The sequence below is a fragment of the Dreissena polymorpha genome, chromosome 2, assembly GCF_020536995.1.
Source record: "Dreissena polymorpha isolate Duluth1 chromosome 2, UMN_Dpol_1.0, whole genome shotgun sequence".
In the NCBI taxonomy this organism is placed as follows: domain Eukaryota; kingdom Metazoa; phylum Mollusca; class Bivalvia; order Myida; family Dreissenidae; genus Dreissena; species Dreissena polymorpha.
Genome location: NC_068356.1, coordinates 15421985 through 15443747, shown reverse-complemented (window position 1 = coordinate 15443747; position 21763 = coordinate 15421985). Strand labels below are relative to the sequence as shown.

Genomic DNA, 21763 nt, shown 5'->3' with positions numbered 1-21763 from the left:
AGCCTACATATTATTTCTAACATAACCTGAATTTCCATTAATGCGTTGTCCAAAATTTTACAGGCTCTGTGTACCCATATTGAATACAATGCTACCAGTTTGTAGCCCATATTTAGTGCAATGCTGCCCGTATGTAGCCCATATTGAGTAAAAGGGCTACCCGTATGTAGCCCATATTGAGTAAAAGGGATGCCCATGTTGGTCCTATGTGGGCACCTATATGGGCCCCATGTGGGCTGCCAACATGGGACCCAGATGGGTAGTGCAACCGGGCTCCATATGGGTCCCATCTGGGCTGCCCCATATACTTAAATGGGGCAGCCCAGATGGGACCCATGTGGAGCCCGGTTGCACTTCCCATCTGGGTCCCATGTTGGCAGCCCACATGGGGCCCATATAGGTGCCCACATGGGACCCATATGGGTCCCATATAGATTGTTTGCTGGGATGCCTTTTCATAAGAGATAAAATTATTTCATGCTGAACACGCAGTAATAAATAGACGCGTTCACGTTTCCAATGTTCTGGTGGTATTCTCAAATCAGCCAATGGACTAAATTAAGTGTCATCTGTGTCTAGCCGCGGGCATTTTTCGGCGTAAGCTGTATTAAGCCAGCTTTTCACCCTGACTTGACCTTTGTAAGTGTCCAATAATATTCAAATAAAATTTCCCGCGGCTAGGTACGAATGAATACACTTCATTTATTCCATTGGCTGATTTGAGTATAACACCAGAACATTGGAAACATATCCGCGTCTTTGTAACACTGTTTTACTGCATGAAACAATTTTATCTCTAATGAAAAGGCTCAATAGATAGAACAGTTTTACAATCAATTTTCGACATAAATACAGTTTGTGCATTCACCTTTTATTTTCAGAGAATTACCAGCGCAAAAGCGTTTATACTAAAGGCTATATTCTCATATTAAGTACTTACTTGCATTGCATTTCAACCCGCGAGGTTTCGGGTCAATTCGCGGCCAGTGTGTGAAAGTCAGAGTTTATATACAGTTCATCACCGGAGTTCGCAGAAGGGGTTGCGATCTTTTCATTGAAGGAAAAAATTGGAATCTATGCTATTTTTGTCTGATTGAGTAAATAGTTCGTTTAGTCGCTTTGTCGATGTATCAATATTTTAGGCACAGCTGTTGTCTTGGTCGTGTACAGTTGGCGTAAACAAGCCGTCGTTTTAGCAGCAGAATTGTTACCTAACTTTGCATTCCAATCCGCAAGGTATCAAGGTCAGTTTGCGGTCAGTTGCAGAAATCTTTATATAAACGCCGTCTCGTAAACTTTGTGCACTTGAAGTCTGTTTTGATCAGAAAGATACTAAATAAAGATATTCGGCGATATTATTGTGGTATGTCAATCATCGATTTTTAATATGTTTTCAACATTTGCATGATAAGGACCAATTTTGATAAAATTAATTAGAAATATTTATCCATTTAGACCAGTTTATTAAGCATGAGCACAATAATTCATTATATACTATAATTATGCAATTAAATAAGATTCGAGTATTGCCGGCTGACCTATATGCACTCGTTTATTTTCATGTTTCTTATGTTTTTCTATTCTGTAAATATAGATATCTGAGTAATAATATCACATAAAGCAAAATAAGCCACGAAATCTGGCGCAACACCCCGTAATTGATTTGCTTGTGATGTAGCTAAGAACTGCGCAGAAAAAAGGCATCCGCTACTTTTTATCTCATAGAGATAACTTTTGATCGTTCATAAACATCAAAGACCTATAGATAACATCTATAGGTCTTTGTAAACATCGACCACAATCAACGCCGTATATCTTTTTTAAAGATATTTCTTGTTATGAATGGGATTAAAAGTCACCTAAGGTCAAAAGTGACGTTAAACAGCTAACGCCGAAAAAAATATAGTAAAATAATAAATAAATTAGCATGCCGTTGTAAATCAATAACTGGGGCAATCCCCTGTCATGTACTCAACGACATCTTCGGGGTGAGCATCTTCGACCTTTTTTAGGAGTGATATAACTACCCAGACGTCTAAATTCTAAAAAATTTATACTGCTGTCATCCCTGATTTACGGAGAATATTTTTGTGAGTACATGTGTGACGTTTATTCGAAGTTCAGCGTATCTAAATGCAAATAAACCGTGTGCGCTCATTTTCGCTATTATAAAACCCATTAAATAAAACAAAAGTAAAGTAAAATAAAAGTTTTACATTAATATTAGAAACAACCGCAGTGAGGTTTTCATATGTGTTTTAATGTTAAATACATTGCATGTACGAGTCATGCACAAAACGGACATGCTGACGACGGGTTGTGGAAAGGGGAACAAGCTCCTTTTCTCCTAAGCAGTTGGTGCGTCGTCGGAATGATAGCAACGGGGGTTCGGGGTGTACATCATGTGATGGATCGGGTTACCCTCGAATGCAACTCCCTCTGCGCACTGTGAACATTACAAAACACGTTAATTGGAACCTATGAACATTGCAAAACACGTTAATAAGAATATATGAACATTGCAAAACACGTTAATAAGAATCTATGAACATTGCAAAACACGATAATAAGAATCTATGAACATTGCAAAACACGATAATAAGAATCTATGAACATTGCAAAACACGATAATAAGAATCTATGAACATTGCAAAACACGTTTATAAGAATCTATGAACCTTGCAAAATACGTTAATTGGAATCGCAATATACGTAATGTACATTCCATCAAATGAACTGGTCTAGAATTATCAAGAAAAAACCTGTGTACGATCGCACCTAGATCACTTGATCACTTAATCACGTGCCACAAGAGAACACTCCTACTTATGGCTACATTATATACCTTCACAGCCCTGCCGTGAGGATCTGTGTCCGAGTCGCACTGACAGCGGCGTCCATACACCGTGCGCTGAGTTCCGGCGGCGACGAACACGTCGTAAACGTGGCAACCTGGACGCGAACACAGTGGGGATACAAGTGATAGTTCACCATAATGAATACTAAAGTTCGTTACATATGATAACATAAGCAAATATAGTACGATAAAATCAATGAAATGGAAAGGTACATGCATTTTGTGTGAATACATTGGAACATATAACATTGCCCTAGACATACTGTACATTAAATGGCGTATATATTGAACCAAATACAGCAACGTGTGCTATATAACAGCTAGATGTACACGCAAACTTATTTTGTGTGAGTTTTTTTTTGCAATTCGCATGAACGCGATATATGTAACACTGATGTGTGTTGCCATCGGGTTTTGTTTGATGGTTTTATCAAATAATGCAAGTACGATATATAATACATTAACATGTACAAACATGTTATTTGAATAAAAGCGTACCTGCCACACATTTTCCATCATGACACACATCCCCACAGTCACAGTCCCTACAAGAGAACAGTAATCATAAAAATAACACCATAACTTGTAATATATAATTAAGCCATTGGCGACTGTACATGGTTAAAATATTTAAAAGTAAACTTAATACTTAATATAACAAAAGGCACTGGCTGATCTTAACGAAGATTATTACAGACCATACCTTGTAATACAAATTAAAATAATTCGTTTTGTTAGACATGTCACATCACACAAATTTGTTTTCGTCTTTTTTATGAAGAAAGTACAAGTTTAGTGAAAACATCGTTTATTTACGATCTCACCCAAGCTCATTGCATTCTTGGTCGTCGGCGAAGACGGTTGTTACGGCAAACTGTATCACGAGGAAAATGATTTTCTTGGTCATTATGTGAAAATCACTAAAATGAAGAAACAACTTAATTAGGCCTACTTTAAAACAGGACAGGGACCTATTAACACATACATGTTAAATATGTTCCTGTTTGTGGTAAGCAGCGAATAACATTGTTTAATAACATGTATTTCGAAGTCTTCATTATGTGATGATCGTCAGAGCGTTTTATCTCACGAAACTAACTTAATTGACTCGCGAAAATTTGGAAGATGTTTAAAAAAGATTTTTAGCAAATTCTATCAATTTTGAACTGAACTATTGCGAGTTTTACCTTATTCTTTTATTGGGACGGGGAATCGAGAACTAAGATGATACTGCTGCTGTGGTTACCGCCAACCGAAGTGCACATGCGTCGGAACATGAAAAGTCAACTCGGGTCGCCTAGGTATAGAAGCGCCTTACCAACCAGTGCGCTAAGCAGACACTTTAAAATGTACCTCAGCTCATAACAAAAATATATAAATACATTCTGCTTCATAAGGCAAATACAACTGCTCGAAAAAGACGAATTGTGCAAACACAATTGTAAAATTTAACCTTGTTGCGTTAAAGCGCAATCATATAGGCATATCAGAAGTTGTTAAACAACCAAACCATTTTTATGCAATAGTCACACAAACCTGTTTACTTGACTCCGATTATGACTTAAGTGCTTCCAGTACATTGGCTGATTTTCACGAACAACTGTATATATACCGTGTGCTGGATTCCACCATCTCACTCGCTGCCTGACTCCTAGGACTACAATCGCCTAGGCTGTCCAGCTGTTGACGTGCACACAAAGTAGGCCCTGTTGTTTGACAAAGTAAAAAAGCCCGAAGCAGTAGCAGTTGTTGTCACCACTTGCCATTATGGTGCTGCTATTGAGATAACATTGTAGCACCTTTAACATCATTAGTGTGTGTGAGCTTTTGTATAGCAGGAGTTGAATTTAGACCCCGAGACTCCAAATTATTGCCAAATCGACGCAACGCTGCTGACAGCTTCATGTATATATACGTCGAATGGAGACGGAATTCTGCCATGCCATTTTGGCTGTCGCCTTTTGCCGTTTAAGGTTAGCATACAAAGCGACGCACGACACATCTACTGCGACACTTTCAACGGCTTGCGACAATTTAAGACGATTCACACTTTACTTTCCATGCACTCGACAAGTTTAATTGCGACAACCAAATATTCAAATATCGCGTGTCGTTTTAATATGTCAATTGTCGTTTTAGAATGTCGTATCGTGCGTCGCTTTACTTTTCGTGCGTCTACCTCTAAGGTCGAGGTACTAAATTGAATATGGCGCTAACTGAATTCTGAACATATGCCAGAAGAAGGTAGTTAGTAGTTAAGATTACTGTTGCTAAGATGCTCAATTTTGTTCACAAATGCATGTTTCAATCATTTGACTACTCTTTGTTTCAAGAATTATATTTGCTTAGGCAGTGTTAATGCTGTGAAAATAATGACAAATAGGGTACATGAATTGATTCGGATATGATAGCTAGCCACAAAAGTTAATATATTTCATTTAAACTACATATTTCAGTGGAAACATTTGGCGTTATGACCGATGGTTAAATGCTGTTTCCCAGTGACCAGCTGGTGTCACGGCATGCTGCTCACGAATCGCGTGTATAAGGACATATATATTCGTCCACAATAAATATCTCCAGACCAGCGTCCAAGCAGTCAGGCCGGGAGCTACAATGACCGAGTTTAAGTCACGCAAAGTTGTGTGGTCTCGTGTGCGGAAAGGGTAATTCCATTAGTTCTTTCTATGATACTCGAACTCAATGCATAATCATATATATCTTAAAAGCTTTTTTACAAATATTTTCCATCGTCTGCTGTAATTCAAAACGGATACAATCCTGAATTCAGAATTCTTTAACATTCAACGCGGTTGCAGACAGAGCGATCCTTATTCCTGCTAGTGCATCAGAGGAAATAAAAATATCAACTGTATAAATATTAAAAACGTCGAACATAAAATATCTTCATTTGCAGACGACACTGCTGTAATCAAAGACGGCTCATCACATTCATAAATGAAATGGCATAAACATTTCTAGCCTTTGATATTGTAGCAGAACTTAAGGTTAACTTAGAATATACATAATTCATTTGGATTGGTGGCAAAAGTGCAGTTCAGAAAGGCTGAAAGCATTAACACTATTTGGAAGCTGCAGTGGAAACAAATCTCTTTTGATGTTAGGAATCCATTTTCGTGCGGATTGAGAAACGAAATTAGCGTCAATTTGAATGAGAACATTTAAAAACAAGATTTCAAAACTGGAGAAGTCGATTTACGACCGCGCTTGAAATATACTGTGATAACAACTTCAGTAAGCTCAACACATAACCATCTGTTTATCACGCTACCTAATCCACTACTAACAATTGACATCAAATAAATAAGCATATAAAAATATGAGATTACAAACAATTTTATTGCGCGATGTTATTGATGAATGCATTTGCGTTATTCTGTAGTTTGACGTTAAAGCTTCGAAACTATATCAGTTGTTTTATAACCACAATTTAGTTATTGGTATTAATTTTAAATACTAGTTTGACTCTAGCATTATTAACTTTTGCGACTTTCTAATCTGAGAGGATACTTTTATGAAAGTAAACAAACTTAACAAGACGTATGATATCTATGTTAACTTTTCTAATTACCGGTACCTCGGTACTATGAGCGCTGTAAAAAAAATGGCAGAGTATTGTATTGTAACTTATTGATATTATCATTAAATTTCGTCTATAATGTTTTGAGGAAATAAGAAATAAAAAGTGACCAGTTCGAAAAGTTTAGAGTTATATTATTTAACAATAATTTCCTATATATTCATCTATACACGTGTGTAGATAAAACTAACGGTAATTACTTGATGATTAGGTGTTCTAATTTTTCGACATTGTGGAAAATAAAACAACACAATATATGTTGATGCTTTTAATTTTCTTCTATAAATTATATTTTTTACTTACAAATTGTTTTAATAAAAAAACATTTAGGTGTGTAAAAATGGTAATATTTCACACTTATACATTCTTTTTTCAATGAAGGAAACAGTACAATTCCTATCACCTTAAGCATATTTTAAAATAATGTTAACAATTTTATATTATGTTAAATCTATAATACAAAATGTATACAATAAATATGTATCACAGACAAAACTCAATCAGTATAAAGGCATCATTTCTTATAAAAACCAATAAAACATGTATTTTACCATTTGACTAGTCTAAACAATTTTAAAGTTTTACATGTAGCGTACATTTTGCAAACTGTAATACATGTAAAATATTTTACAATTTATCTAAAATGACAAAGATAACGTAAAAAAAGAAATAAAAAAGCTTGAAAATGTTCAGTTTGGCGCCTTTTTTATAAATGCACCTACCACAAAAAGTGGTCTCACTTCCCAAAAAGATCAATGAAGACCAAATATTTATGTACACTAATAGCAAAATGTACCAAAAATATTCGAATGTTTGTATTCAGAATAACTATTCAATTTCAGCATAAGTTAAAACCAGGGATGTCTTCATTGTATCTTGATGTCCATTTCATCATTACAGCATCAGTCCACTGAATTTTAGTTGCTGCATTTATTTTTTTGGCTTTCCAACAACGAAGACTGGCTTACCTGAAATATATTGAGAAATAAAATGTATTTTTACCTCAAGCAGAGTGTCTGACATTTACTTGCTGTCATTTAGTGTTTTTTATATTAACGTTTTTTCTATTATTCAGGTAATGTTTGTCCATCTGTAATTGCTGTACAAACACATTAAATTACATTTAAGTAAAAATCAAATGAGATATTTTAAAACATAAATAAATGTACCATGATAGCAAACCTTAAATATTATTATTAAGTTAAATACATGAAACCTTCCGTGACACAACAAGCCAATTTTATTCATATGATAGTAAAACAGGCATGGAGTGTGTCATATACTGGTAAACAAGTCATGGAGTGGGTCACATTCTAGTATTTAAGTAATGGAATCCGTCAAATCCTATTACTAAAATTCACAGAATGTGTCAAATACTAGTATTAAAGTCGTTGAATGGGACATATACTAGAACAAAAGTTGTTGAATGGGTCATATACTAGTAAAAAAAAGTCATGAAATGTGTCATATACATGTACTAGTATAATAGTTACTGAATGGGTCATATACTTGTACAAAAGTCATGGAATTTGCACATACTTGTGCAAAAGTCGTTAAATGGGTCACATGCTAGTTCAAAAGTCATGGGATGGGTCATACAAGTATAGTAGTACAAAAGTCATGGAATAGGTCATATAGTAGTAAAGGTCATGGAAAAGGTCATACAGAAGTACAAAAGTCATGAAATAGGTCATAAACTAATGTAAAAGTCGTGAAATAGGTGATATATTATTGTTAAAGTCATGGAATGGGTCATATACTTGTATAAAAGACATGTAATGGGTCATATACTTGTATGAAAGTCATGGAATGGGTCATATACTTGTATGAAAGTCATGGAATGGGTCATATACTTGTATGAAAGTCATGTAATGGGTCATATACTTGTATGAAAGTCATGGAATGGGTCATATACTTGTATGAAAGACATGAAATGGGTCATATACTTGTATAAAAGACATGGAATGGGTCATAAACTTGTATAAAAGACATGGAATGGGTCATATACTAGTATAAAAGACATGGAATGGGTCATATACTTGTATAAAAGTCATGGAATGGGTCATATACTTGTATAAAAGACATGGAATGGGTCATATACTTGTATAAAAGACATGGAATGGGTCATTTACTTGTATGAAAGTCATGTAATGGGTCATATACTTGTATGAAAGTTATGGAATGGGTCATATACTTGTATATAAGTCATGGAATGGGTCATATACTTGTATGAAAGTCATGGAATGGGTCATATACTTGTATGAAAGTCATGGAATGGGTCATATACTTGCATAAATGACATGGAATGGGTCATATACTTGTATGAAAGACATGGAATGGGTCATATACTTGTATGAAAGACATGGAATGGGTCATATACTTGTATGAAAGACATGGAATGGGTCATATACTTGTATGAAGGCATGGAATGGGTCATATACTTGTATGAAAGACATGGAATGGGTCATATACTTGTATGAAAGACATGGGATGGGTCATATACTAGTATAAAAGACATGGAATGGGTCATATACTTGTATAAATGACATGGAATGGGTCATATACTTGTATGAAAGACATGTAATGGGTCATATACTTGTATGAAAGTCATGGAATGGGTCATATACTTGTATGAAAGTCATGGAATGGGTCATATACTTGTATGAAAGACATGGAATGGGTCATATACTTGTATAAATGACATGGAATGGGTCATATACTTGTATAAATGACATGGAATGGGTTTACAACTTTACAAAAGTCCAGAAGTGGGTCATATACTAGTATAAAGGTCATGGAATGGGTAATGCACTAGGATTAATGCTATGGAATGGGTCATATACTAAGATATAAGTTATGGAATGGGTCATATAATAGTATATTAGTCAAAGAAATTGGTAATATACTACTATAAAACTCTTAGAATTTTCATATACTAATATAAAAGCCATGAAATGGTTCATACTCTAATATGAAAGTTGTGAAATGGTTCATACACTAATATGAAAGTTGTGAAATGGTTCATACACTAATATGAAAGTTGTGAAATGTGTCATATCCTAGTACAAAAGTAATGAAATGGGTTTCATACTAGTTTATAAAAAGAACTTACTTTGCGTGGTGTCTGACCCTTCAGGAGCTGGGGTTGATGACTTTGATGTATACAGAGCTCTGGAAATAAAAGGGCAACATGGAGAAATATACCACAAATTAAATGTGGGAAAACACCCCAAGAGTTTGACTCAAATGTCTTAAACATTCAAAGAAAGAAACACTTGATTTTTAAGTTAAAATAAACCCTGCTTTGTATACAATCAGTATTTTTTAATATACCTATAGAGAATACTATGTAAGTGTAATTGTGTACTTAAATTTATCCCACGAGTAAAGAAAGGTTTACATGGCGAGGCTTGCCGAGCCTTGTAAGCCTTTCAGAGACGAGTGGGATTCATTTAAGTACACAATCACACTTTCATGGTATTCTTTTTATCCTACAAAAAAAAGTAACCTTTTTTTCTGTTCATCGTACCTCTACGTCCCCGATTTTAAAGAAATAATGAAAAAAATGCTAAAAGGCTGCAGTTTTACCCGGAAATAATACAATTTTTGTCGTTTGATGTGTTAAAATGACGTCATGAGCACGCGCGCTTAATATTTGTAAAAAAATGTTTTTCGCTGTTTTTGTTGCATTTTGTGTTTAAAATATATAACATCTTGGTATCAAATTGTTTGTTGTTTTGAATCTGATTCGATTTTACTAAAAATGAAAACTTTATAGTTGATTCCTAGTAATATGACCTTCCTCCACAAATGACTAGGTGTGGGATAAACATAGGTGTGGGATAAGCCTTATCTTTTCTGTATGGGTCCTATTATGTTCTATAAAATCATTTAGCTGTAGGATGAAAAACATTTCTTATTTATCAGAGTATAAAGCATATGTGCATTTTACGTTATCTGATAACATCAACAATCTATGTACATGTATTAGACAAATTTTATCAACAAATGGATGAGAGAAAATTCTAATATGGCAAGTTTTCACCAGAGTGATATGTTTACATTAGGACCATAAGGACTTAACTAATTTCTGTATTTTCTAGATAGAAACAATAGTTTCACACTTAACCCTCCATATAAGCAGCGTCATGCAAAAATGGCTTGTATGCCATATGTAGTCAGGATAACTCCAGACCAGCCTGTGCCTTCACGCATTTTGATCAGGAGCTACATAAGGGCTATAAAGTCATGCAAGGTTTTGTGGTGTCATTAGCTGTGTTGAGACTGTGCAAATGCGCAGTCTGGTCTGGAGCTTTGTGGGCTGCATATGACAAAAGACCTATTTTCACATAGCGCGCCCTATAGATAGGAAGCTATTCAAAACTACTTTAAAGCAACACCATAGTGCATGTTGTGGGACAGGTGGGATAAAATTGAAAAATGATAAAATGAACACTTTATTTTCTTCAGTTGGTGATAAATAAAACCGTATTTAAGTTTGAGATACTTCTGCTGCAGCCAAGATGGCTAGATGGCTACCTGTACTGTCTCGCCTGCTGGAGGTATTTGCGTGCCAGCGTGATCTCCTGACCTAGCCGGCGCAAGTCATCACCCTCCAACTCCGGTAGATGGGGATACTACAACAGCATGTACAAGATTGATGTATTCATGGATGCTGATAACAGATACTTACAGGTGTTTTGCTTGAGGTTGTGTTTGTAATTTGGTGTTTAACATTTCATGAAAATGAGTTAATAGGAGACGATTGAAAAAAAAAGACTTATATATGTAAAAAAGTTCTTGGTATTCATCCATTAATATATGATGTATTAAGCTTAATCTGTAAACATTTTGATTCATTTATTAGCTTTGTAAATTGTATTATTCAAAAAAGTTTCACTGAGACTTATACATGATACAATTCCACGAATTCAATTTTTGCAAAAAAAAGGGTTTTAAATCCCCTGATGTTACAAAAATGCTCCAAAATACATGTACCTAGCTGTGCAAGTTCAAATGCAGATTTTAATTTTTTCAGAGATCACTCTAGAAGGAAAACTGTTTGAATTTTTACACAAGTGGAAAACATGTTTTTTGCTTAACAGGGCAATGACTCTGCTTTTGTAAAAAAATCATCAAAATACTCAGGTCACCAAAATTATAAGTTGACCAATAAAAGTATAAAATTCAATCACTCCATTTTTTGTTGAAACTACACATAAATCTGAGACACTGATGAACAAGGCAAATATATATGCCCCTCTCTATATATTAAGCTGGGGCATACAAAGGACAGACATGCTAAGTTTTAAGAATGAAAAAATATTATGTAAAACATGGCGATGCAAAAATTATATTTGTTGTAACAGGGCTGATGAATGTTCACATGACTTTAAAATGCATTGGTTCAATGAAATATGCTACCTTATAAAAAATAAAGGCATTGCTACTTGAAAATAATCATGATTTTTCCACAAATTTGAGAGTGCCTACAGAATGAACAAATCTCTTGTACCTCTGCATCATTGAATCCACCTTGCAGAAGCTTATGAGCAAAGAGTTGGGCATCAAAGTCGCTATGGCAACGATGGTAACGACCTGAGGTCTCTGTTGCCAATAGCTGCAGGAAGCTGTTGGCAGTGCTGTATGGGAGGGAATATAAAGACAGGGATATTAACATTTCATGCAATTGAATTGAAGATTCACAGAATTCTGCTCATAAATATGGGTCTGTTTGTCACAAGCCTGGAAACTGCTTTTTGAAGAAAATGCAAGATTGTTTACTTGCCCCAGTGTGGAATGAAACTTTTTAATTATGAAAGAAACACCTTGAAACGCATGAATGGCAAGTTTTCTATGGATATAATTAATGTTAATAGGAATACTGTAAAATGCTGTCTACAGTGCTGAATAAAGTGACTGTTCCATTCGAATATGTCTACCTAAAGAGAGGAAAACAGAAGAAACAAACTTGTGTTAGCCCCACCCACCTGTCATTGCAGTTGAAGGATATGGTGTTGATAGGAATCATATTCTTAGTGTTCTCTGCCACTTGTCGCAGGACCAGGGACGTACTAGTGTCTGGCTTACCATCCGTCAACAGGTATACAGAATCTATTTCTATGTCTTCAAAGGCAAGCTGTAACATATTTAATATGTGATGATGTTATTGACTGAGGGATATATATGTTGAAGTAATGTGCATATTTTATGATTAAACAACGTTTTCATTGTTGGAATTGGTACAATCAAACATTTAAAGTTTTCTGTACACAAATTAAATGTCTTTAAAGAAAAAAATAGACTGAATACATGGATAAAATAGAAATCAATACATATAAATTTATGTTTTAATAAATAAAACAACTTAAAGATCCTTAAACACTGCCCAATACTATTATTTATGCTGTATAAAAACTTCCAACAAAAAAAGTGATATACATACGAAGGTTAATTACAATAGGAAGACCCTAAAACAAGTAACATCGATGCAAAAACGTTAAAATACAAAATGCATTCTGCAACTTTTAAGCATCTAAAAATCGTTTCACAATTTAATCTTGTTTTGTTCTACAGGTGATCTCAACTCAGGATCGGATTAATTCGGTTTACATTTATTTGCATAATTTATGCAAGCTATCACAGAACTCTGCAGCTGCCGTCACAAATTTCGAATTTCAAATGTGTTTACATACTGCTTGAGGACTGCTTGGGGACCAAATGTCTTTGGCATCTTAAGTAAGCTAATAATTTTGACCTTTGATATGTTCATACTTGTATAATTATTTACCATTATGATTATTCATGAGAACTATGGCATGCTTCCAACGCTGCCCAAAGCCAATATGCGGTTTGCTTGTACATGTTTGGAAATCGTCCGAGAGATTCAAATAGAATATATTGTCCCCCAAACAATAAAAACAAGCACTTTGTACCTCGTTGAAACAATCTTACTAGACCAAATCTAGCGTTGACATTTGGCAATTTCTATAAGGAACACTTTTTTTTAATTGGTTAACTTTATTGTACAAAGTATAACTTGATTTGAGAATTTACTTATCTATAGATTTTGTATTGTATTATCACAATTTTCTAGATTGACATAAATGCTGAGCTAAAGTATAAACTAAAACCTTGTGTATGGCGATAGGACTATTTAAAATGTGCGGTCAAAAGAGACCTCAAGCAATTTTTCAACACCTCAATACAAGCTGTGACATGACAATGTACAATCAAGCACAGACAACCTGCAAGGCCTCCAGTGTACATGTGTTGCCACTAGCCTTCAGAGTGGAGGCCCACTTGATTGCAGAGTGACAGTTCTCCTGGGTCGCAGGTTGTATTCTCTCATTCCATTTCTCACAGTTGCCAGAGAAACGTATCAGGTTGAATCTGCAAAAAGTATTATTAAAATAATGTATTTTGATGCTATGCATTGGGATTTATGACAATTCCTTAATTGGTATGAAATTCAGCAAACATTAATTAACAGTATATGAAAGATTTTACAAGTAAGGCCCGTCAAACAATAAGTCCTCATTTTCTTTATGGCTAATAACACTGTGTATTGAATCTAACAATATGATTGATTCTATCACCAGGTAAGTGCCTACAAGTATATTGTTCTGCATAATAAATATAAATGGCGATGATGTGTTACAAATTTCGATTTAATCAGTTGAGAAATGCAGATGCAATTCACACTAAAAACTTTGGCAAACCTACAAAATGAGTGACTGCAATCAAATCCCTCACAGACTGGGTTACCAGGGGTAAAAATACAAGCATAATGAGGTCTAAGAATAATAAATGATTTCAAGAAAAGGAGTATTTGACATAATATATACTTGCCCTATCATGAAATCTGCTAAACAATTTAAATCCAGTCTCTGGGAAAACCTAGCTTAATGCATGTTTGTAATTTGAAAGTATCATCTCAAATTAGCCTGTGTAGTCTTTAGAGGCTGATCAGGGACTACACTTTCAACCAAGGATGGACTTTTGTTTACAAAGGACTTCATTTCAACAAAACATACCGTAATGTAGACAGCTTTGTTGTTAATCAGCCTGTGCAGACTGCACTGGAACGACATTTTTTGCTCATGCATTAAGCCCGGTTTTCCCAGGTACCGGCTCATAAATGGAGCCTTGTTCTGATAAAACTGGGCTTATTTCATGTGCATAATGTGTCATCCCAGATTAGCCTGTGCAGTCTGCAGGGGCTTATCAAAGACCACTCTTTCCTACTTTTACGTCATTTTTCGTTAAAAGGCAGTCTCTTCTTAGCAAATATCCCATTAAAGCAACTACTGTGGGACAACATATGACATAGATGCATTAAGCCCAGTGTTCCCAGATACAGTCTCATCAGTTTGTACAGAACTAGACCCACCTGCATCCCTGCCTGTAGAGCTGCTCCCACACAAGCGAGGCCAGCTCCTTCTTTAGCTCCTCCATGTAGGGCACCATGGAACCAGACGTGTCGATCAGAATAGCACACTTCTTGTGCACCACTGTGCCAAACACACGACGACTGCCTAAATCGGACAATACAGGATGGGATTTGTTAAGAAAGTACCAAACAATAATTTTCTCAAGGAGGATATCGTCGCTGTCGATCTCAAACCTCGTAGCTACAAAATGCCAACTTTTCAGGAGAGAGAAAAAAACGTCTCATTTTTTTATAGGAAACCTCGTAGTTGCAAAAAAAAATATAATATAAAAACGTTTTTGTCAAATTTGTCCAAACGAAACGACGTACCTATAGGTGAAATGGCGTCGCTACGTTTCGCCGGGAAAAAAGCCAACAATCATTCTACAACATTTCGTCACGTCACGTGGCTTTTTCAAGGGCTCTGATTGGGGTATAGCTACGAGATATAGCACAAAACACGCGCCAGACTTCATATATTCGGAAAAGACGAAAAAACAAGATGTGTTTGTGAAACACAATGTCCCCCTATATGATGTTTGACCTTGAAGGATGACCTTGACCTTGTGAAGGATTACCTTGACCTTGACCTTTCACCACTCAACATGTGCAGCTCCATGAGATACACATGCATGCCAAATATCAAGTTGCTATCTTCAATATTGCAAAAGTATTCATAAAATAAGCAATTTGGGCCACATATATTTGACCTCTGACCTTGAAGGATGACCTTGACCTTTCACCACTCAAAATGTGCAGGTCCATGAGATGCACATGCATGCCAAATATCAAGTTGCTATCTTCAATATTGCAAAAGTATTTATAAAATAAGCGATTTGGGCCACATATATTTGACCTCTGACCTTGAAGGATGACCTTGACCTTGACCTTTCACCACTCAAAATGTGCAGCTTCATGAGTAACACATGCATGCCAAATATGAAGTTGCTATCTTCAATATAGCAAAAGTTATTGCAAAATGTTAAAGTTGGCACAAACAGACCAACAGACCAACGTACAGACCAACAGACAGGGCAAAAACAATATGTCCCCCACTACTATAGTGGGGACATAAAAAAATTGAAAATTTTGGAGCTACGAGGTTTCAGAACGACAGCGACGATATGTGAAGAAAAGAAAAGTTACCGTACAGAAAAATGGCAGTTTTAATCAATGTTACACATCAAAATAATGATTGCATTATTTAAAGACAAACAAGAGTTTTGTTTAAGAAACACAATGCCACATACTGAACTTTGAAGCTGCACAGCATCTATTTTAGAGAAAATTGTTAGGTCCAAGGGGTATAACTTAAAAAAAAAATCAGAAGACAGCATCAAAACTCAAGCTTGATCTGTAAGTCATGCAAGTAGATCCACACATAAAAATTATGGTCTGTATCTGAAAGCTTTTAGGAAAAAATCAAGAAAAGTATTTTTATAAAGAAAATTCCTAAGTCAGAGGTGTATAACATTGTCTAAAAAGTAAGGAACAGAACAACACTCAAACTCAATCGGTAAGTCATATGGGTAGACTCACACACAGATCACACAAATCAGATCAATATATGAAAGCGTTAAGGAAAAAAGTCTGGAAAACTGTTATGCTACAGAAATTTTAAAATGCATAAGCTTGTAACTTTGCCAAAAATCAATGGACTGGAATGAATTTCAAGATCTGTAAGTCATGAAGGTAGACTCCCAAACCAAAAATCAGGTCAAAACTCCAAACTTTAAGCAAAAAAGTCTGGAAAGCTGTCAATCTAGAGAAAATGTATAAGTCCAAGGCCTGTAATTTTGCCAAATAAATAAATTGACCAGAACCAAACTAAACCTTTAAGTCACCCAGGTAGACTCAAGCATAACTAGTGACCTGAAAATCAATAGGGGTCATCTGCCAGTCATCATCAATGTACCTATAAAGTTTCATGATCCAAGGCGTAAGCATTCTTGAGGTATCATCCGGAAACCATTTTACTGTTTCGAGTCACTGTGACCTTGACCTTTGATCTAGTGACCTGAAAATCAATAGGGGTCATCTGCAGTCATGATCAATGTTCCTATAAAGTTTCATGATCCTAGGTGTAAGCATTCTTAAGTTATCATCCAGAAACCATTTAACTGTTTCGAGTCACAGTGACCTTGACCTTTGACCTAGTGACCTGAAAATCAATAGGGGTCATCTGCCAGTCATGATCAATGTACCTATGAAGTTTTATGATCCTAGGCGTAAGCATTCTTTACTTATCATCCGGAAACCATTTTACTGTTTCAAGTCACTGTGACCTTGACCTTTGACCTAGTGACCTGAAAATCAATAGGGGCCATCTGCCAGTCATGATGAATGTACCCGTGAAGTTTCATGATCCTAGGCGTTAGCATTCTTGAGTTATCATCCGGAAACCATTTTACTATTTTAAGTCATTGTGACCTTGACCTTTTACCTAGTGACCTGAAAATCAATAGGGGTCATCTGCCAGTCATGATCAATGTACCTTTGAAGTTTCATGATCCTAGGCCTAAGCGTTCTTGATTTATCATCTGGAAACCATCTGGTGGATGGACCGACGGACGGACAGACTAACATGTGCAAAACAATATACCCCCTCTTCTTCGAAGGGGGGCATAAAAATAAGTTTCATATCTGAAGGCATTAAGGAAGGGACTGGAAACAGAATGCCAGACAGACAGACTATTTGACCAACAGTGTGACTGCTATATGCTACCCTACTGGGTGCAACTTTTTTGCAAGCTTTCTAGCAACTGAGCAAGCCTGACCCAGAAAGACCTTTTTTTACATATAATGGCATGTATTAATACATATATTTATGGCTGAAAGGTTACTTACCACTAAGAAGCCACTGCAGCCGCTTGAGATATCTCTTGAGTACTTTCTCCACTTGTTTCTCATAGTCCTCCAGCTCATGAGGCAGCAACTGTAGGTGCTTCACTGTACCCTTGATGTTGATGCTTGGGAAGATGTCACAGTACCTGCAAACAAGCTCACATAGGTAACATTGTGTATTATTTGAGACTCATCCCCGATTGGCATGTGCAGTCCACACAGGCTTATCATTGAAAACACTTTCCGCCTAAACTGGATTTAAGTTTAAAATAGACTTCATTTAAAAGAAAAAATACAATAAAGCGATTTGTCTTTTCTGATTAGCCAGTGTGGACTGCACAGGCTTCCCATGTCACTTTGCGCTCTGACAATATAATTGTGTTTTTAAATTAAAAAAATACTCATATACCTCTAGTAATGGTTCTCATTATAACATCTATGCAAGACATAAATAGCTATTAAGTATCTTAAAATTAAAAAAATACAAACTTTGCAAAAAACAATACAATAAAATTTATTTTAACTTACGTACTGACCAATTCATATGTGGCAATAACATTGTCAACAAGCGATGTGTTTGTGAAACACTATGTCCCCATATATTTGACCTTTGACCTTGAAGGATGACCTTGACCTTTCACCACTCACAATGTGCAGCTCCATGAGATACACATGCATACCAAATATCAAGTTGCTATCTTCAATATTGCAAAAGTGAACATTAAATTTAATTAGCGATTTTGACCCATATATTTGACCTTTGACCTTGAAGGATGACCTTGACCTTTCACCACTCAAAATGCGCAGCTCTATGAGAGACACATGCATGTCAAATATGAAGTTGCTATCTTCAACATAGCAAAATTTATTGCAAATGTTAAAGTTTGCACAAACAAACACACAAACCTACCAACCAACCAACAAACCAACCAACAGACAGGGCAAAAACTTTATGTTCCCCACTATAGTGGTGGGGGACATAAAAAAGTACCATGGTAAGAAGTGTTTTCCTTAAATATTAAAACTTAAAAAAACACAAAATGACTCAGTAGTTTCAGGCAAATAACAGTACATATCTTCTTATAAAAACAACAAAAAGACAAAAAATCTCTGGGTCACATCTACAAAATAAATGCCATCTCAGTTGAGAAGTGAAAACACGCAAGTCATTAAACATTTCTTCGTGAATAAGTGAACACAACGGTTTCACATTCTTTTGCTTAACAAGATATTTATAATATTTCATAATGGCTGGGTCTGGTATGACAGGCCCTTAAATAAGTGTATCTGAATTCCACACAAATCTAGTATTCTCTATAACATATCATTCTGTACAATGTAAAACTTACCTCCCTTTAGGCTTATTAGATTGTGAAGAACTAAATGCAAAGGATAAGTATGGTAAAGCATGCTGATGATGCAGATGAAACAGAACATGCATATGGGCTGGTCTCTGGGAAAACCAAGCTTAATTCAGTCGTGTTCTGAGAAAACTGGGCATAATGCATGAGCGTAAAGTGTCATCCCAGATTAGCCTGTGCAGTTTGCACAGGTTAATCAGGGACAACACTTTCCACTTTTATGACAGTTTTCTCAGAATGCGACTCAATTCATGTGCATAAAATGGTCCCAGAGAAGCCTGAACAGTCAGCACTGATATAACAGGGACGACACTTTCTGCCCTGACTGCAGTCAGCACTGAAATAACAGGGATGACACTTTCTGCCCTGACTGCAGTCAGCACTGAAATAACAGGGACGACACTTTCTGCCCTGACTGCAGTCAGCACTGAAATAACAGGGACGACACTTTCTGCCCTGACTGCAGTCAGCACTGAAATAACAGGGACAACACTTTCTGCCCTGACTGCAGTCAGCACTGAAATAACAGGGACGACACTTTCTGCCTAGACTGGATTTATGTTTAAGAAAAATACTATTAAAGTGGAAAGGGCCATCCCTGATTTGTCTGTGAGGACTGCAAAGGCTAATTCGAAATGTTAGTTGAAGCACATGCATTAAGCCTGTTTTTTTCCATGAAGTGGATAAAGTGTTATAAGAAATGTCTAGAATAATTTATCCTGTATTGAAATATCTATTCTTTACATAAGATTGACATAAGAATTAAAATACACCAAGGCAATTTCAACTGTAATACTCATGAGTGAAACCATGCACATGAAATAGTAAAATAATACAACTCACATTAAATGTAAAGTAAACAAACACACAGCTGAAAATTGGCATTCCACATACTAGTTATCACTAAAATAATAAAAGATAGTAATAACAAACCAAACCAGAAATAGACTAGATATATTTGTTTAGTTATTGTTTGAGAGAAAGCAGTGTTTTTTACTGAGTTATAATATAATAATATGTTTATGTGTTTTTTTCCCAGCATTCACTTTGTCTGCACGAAATAACATCAGTTTAATTATGGGTAATAAACATTGTAAACAACATCAAACCTCTTAAATTCCATGCTTTGGCTATGTTGGTTTGAACTAATGCTTAAAACAAAACCTTGATATACAGTAGAAACATCTTAAGCAGAAATGTGTATGTTAAAAAGCAAATTTAACATGCATGTTGGCAATTAAAACTTACAGCACCCTTTTGAAAGTTAAAGATGTAAACTTGCATTAGCAAATACTTGCATATTCAAGATCGTAATTTTTTTAGCAGACAAATGTACCTTACTGAGCAGACACTTTTTTGTATAACTTAAAGATGGAAGATCACAACTTACTTAGCGGACACCTGTTTGTTGAGTGCCTTCACTTTCTGTTCCACATGTTTGCAGTCAGGGCCAGACACTAGCTTGGTAAGGTCCAACTTCAGCTTGGATAGGCTGTACAACCGTAACCACTGACAACAGAAACAACAAGGATATCAGTTACCATTGTGCTTTGCAATTAGAATGCAATAACTTCAAGGAATATTATGTCCTGTCCTTCGTTCAATGGATATGATCAGCTCTCTGAGACAACAGAGCTTTATGCATGTATATAAAGTGTTGTCCCAGCTTTATGCATGTATATAAAGTGCTGTCCCAGCTTTATGCATGTATATAAAGTGTTGTCCCAGCTTTATGCAGGTATATAAAGTGTCCCAGCTTTATGCATGTATATAAAGTGTTGTCCCAGCTTTATGCATGTGTATAAAGTATTGTCCCAGCTTTATGCATGTATATAAAGTGTTGTCCCAGCTTTATGCATGTATATAAAGTGTTGTCCCAGATAAGACTGTGCATTCAACACATGCTGATCCAGGTAAACACATTCTGCCTAAACTGGATTTTCTGTTAGAAGAGACTTTCTTTAAAGATAAATTCCATACAATGTGGACTGCAAGGGCTATATCTGGACTGCAAGGGCTATATCTGGACTGCAAGGGCTATATCTGGACTGCAAGGGCTATATCTGGACTGCAAGGGCTATATCTGGACTGCAAGGGCTATATGGACTCAAGGGCTATATCTGGACTGCAAGGGCTATATCTGGACTGCAAGGGCTATATCTGGACTCAAGGGCTATATCTGAACTGCAAGGGCTATATCTGGACTGCAAGGGCTATATCTGGACTGCAAGGGCTATATTTGGACTGCAAGGGCTATATATGGACTGCAAGGGCTATATCTGGACTGCAAGGGCTATATCTGGACTGCAAGGGCTATATCTGGACTGCAAGGGCTATATCTGGACTGCAAGGGCTATATCTGGACTGCAAGGGCTATATCTGGACTGCAAGGGCTATATCTGGACTGCAAGGGCTATATCTGGACTCAAGGGCTATATCTGAACTGCAAGGGCTATATCTGGACTGCAAGGGCTATATCTGGACTGCAAGGGCTATATCTGGACTGCAAGGGCTATATCTTGACTGCAAGGGCTATATCTGGACTGCAAGGGCTATATCTGGACTGCAAGGGCTATATCTGGACTGCAAGGGCTATATCTGGACTGCAAGGGCTATATCTGGACTGCAAGGGCTATATCTGGACTGCAAGGGCTATATCTGGACTGCAA

At 36.1% G+C, this 21763-nt stretch overlaps 2 protein-coding genes across 5 annotated transcripts in view; both read right to left on the bottom strand.

Moving 5' to 3' along the window:
- Positions 1-2239: 2239 nt before the first annotated feature.
- Positions 2240-4532, bottom strand: LOC127870349 (uncharacterized). 3 transcript variants are annotated; one of them, XM_052412973.1, is made up of 6 exons: positions 4394-4445; positions 4045-4186; positions 3682-3777; positions 3356-3402; positions 2846-2952; positions 2240-2446 (listed from the first exon to the last, which is right to left on the bottom strand). In XM_052412973.1, exons 3-6 carry the CDS (start codon positions 3762-3764, stop codon positions 2348-2350), a joined length of 336 nt encoding a protein of 111 aa, XP_052268933.1. In that variant the 5' UTR covers positions 3765-3777; positions 4045-4186; positions 4394-4445; the 3' UTR covers positions 2240-2347. The 3 variants fall into 3 exon arrangements, with proteins under 3 accessions (XP_052268933.1, XP_052268934.1, XP_052268932.1); XM_052412974.1 differs by having other exon boundaries at positions 4045-4197; positions 4394-4432; XM_052412972.1 differs by lacking the exon at positions 4045-4186 and having other exon boundaries at positions 4394-4532.
- A 2181-nt stretch (positions 4533-6713) lies between these two features.
- Positions 6714-21763, bottom strand: part of LOC127865980 (von Willebrand factor A domain-containing protein 3A-like) — a 50575-nt gene continuing 35525 nt past the window's right edge. Inside the window, exons 24-33 of one of the 2 annotated variants that reach the window (XM_052406138.1) lie at positions 20485-20603; positions 19083-19112; positions 17737-17879; positions 14851-14995; positions 13706-13850; positions 12449-12597; positions 11974-12100; positions 10998-11095; positions 9571-9629; positions 6714-7426 (exon numbers count right to left, since the gene is read on the bottom strand). In XM_052406138.1, the coding sequence (XP_052262098.1) occupies positions 7389-7426; positions 9571-9629; positions 10998-11095; positions 11974-12100; positions 12449-12597; positions 13706-13850; positions 14851-14995; positions 17737-17879; positions 19083-19112; positions 20485-20603 (1053 nt within the window). In that variant the 3' untranslated portion in view covers positions 6714-7388. The remainder of the gene's footprint in view (positions 7427-9570; positions 9630-10997; positions 11096-11973; positions 12101-12448; positions 12598-13705; positions 13851-14850; positions 14996-17736; positions 17880-19082; positions 19113-20484; positions 20604-21763) is intronic. The other variant, XM_052406139.1, reaches the window with a different exon arrangement.

Coding starts and splice junctions, on each gene's coding strand:
- LOC127870349 (XM_052412972.1), bottom strand. CDS start 4,437: ATGTACTGGAAGCACTTAAGTCATAATCGGAGTCAAGTAAACAG. Junction 3,403..3,681: donor CAAGAATGCAATGAGCTTGG/GTGAGATCGTAA, acceptor GTTCTCTTGTAG/GGACTGTGACTGTGGGGATG. Junction 2,447..2,845: donor CTCACGGCAGGGCTGTGAAG/GTATATAATGTA, acceptor TAATGTTCACAG/TGCGCAGAGGGAGTTGCATT.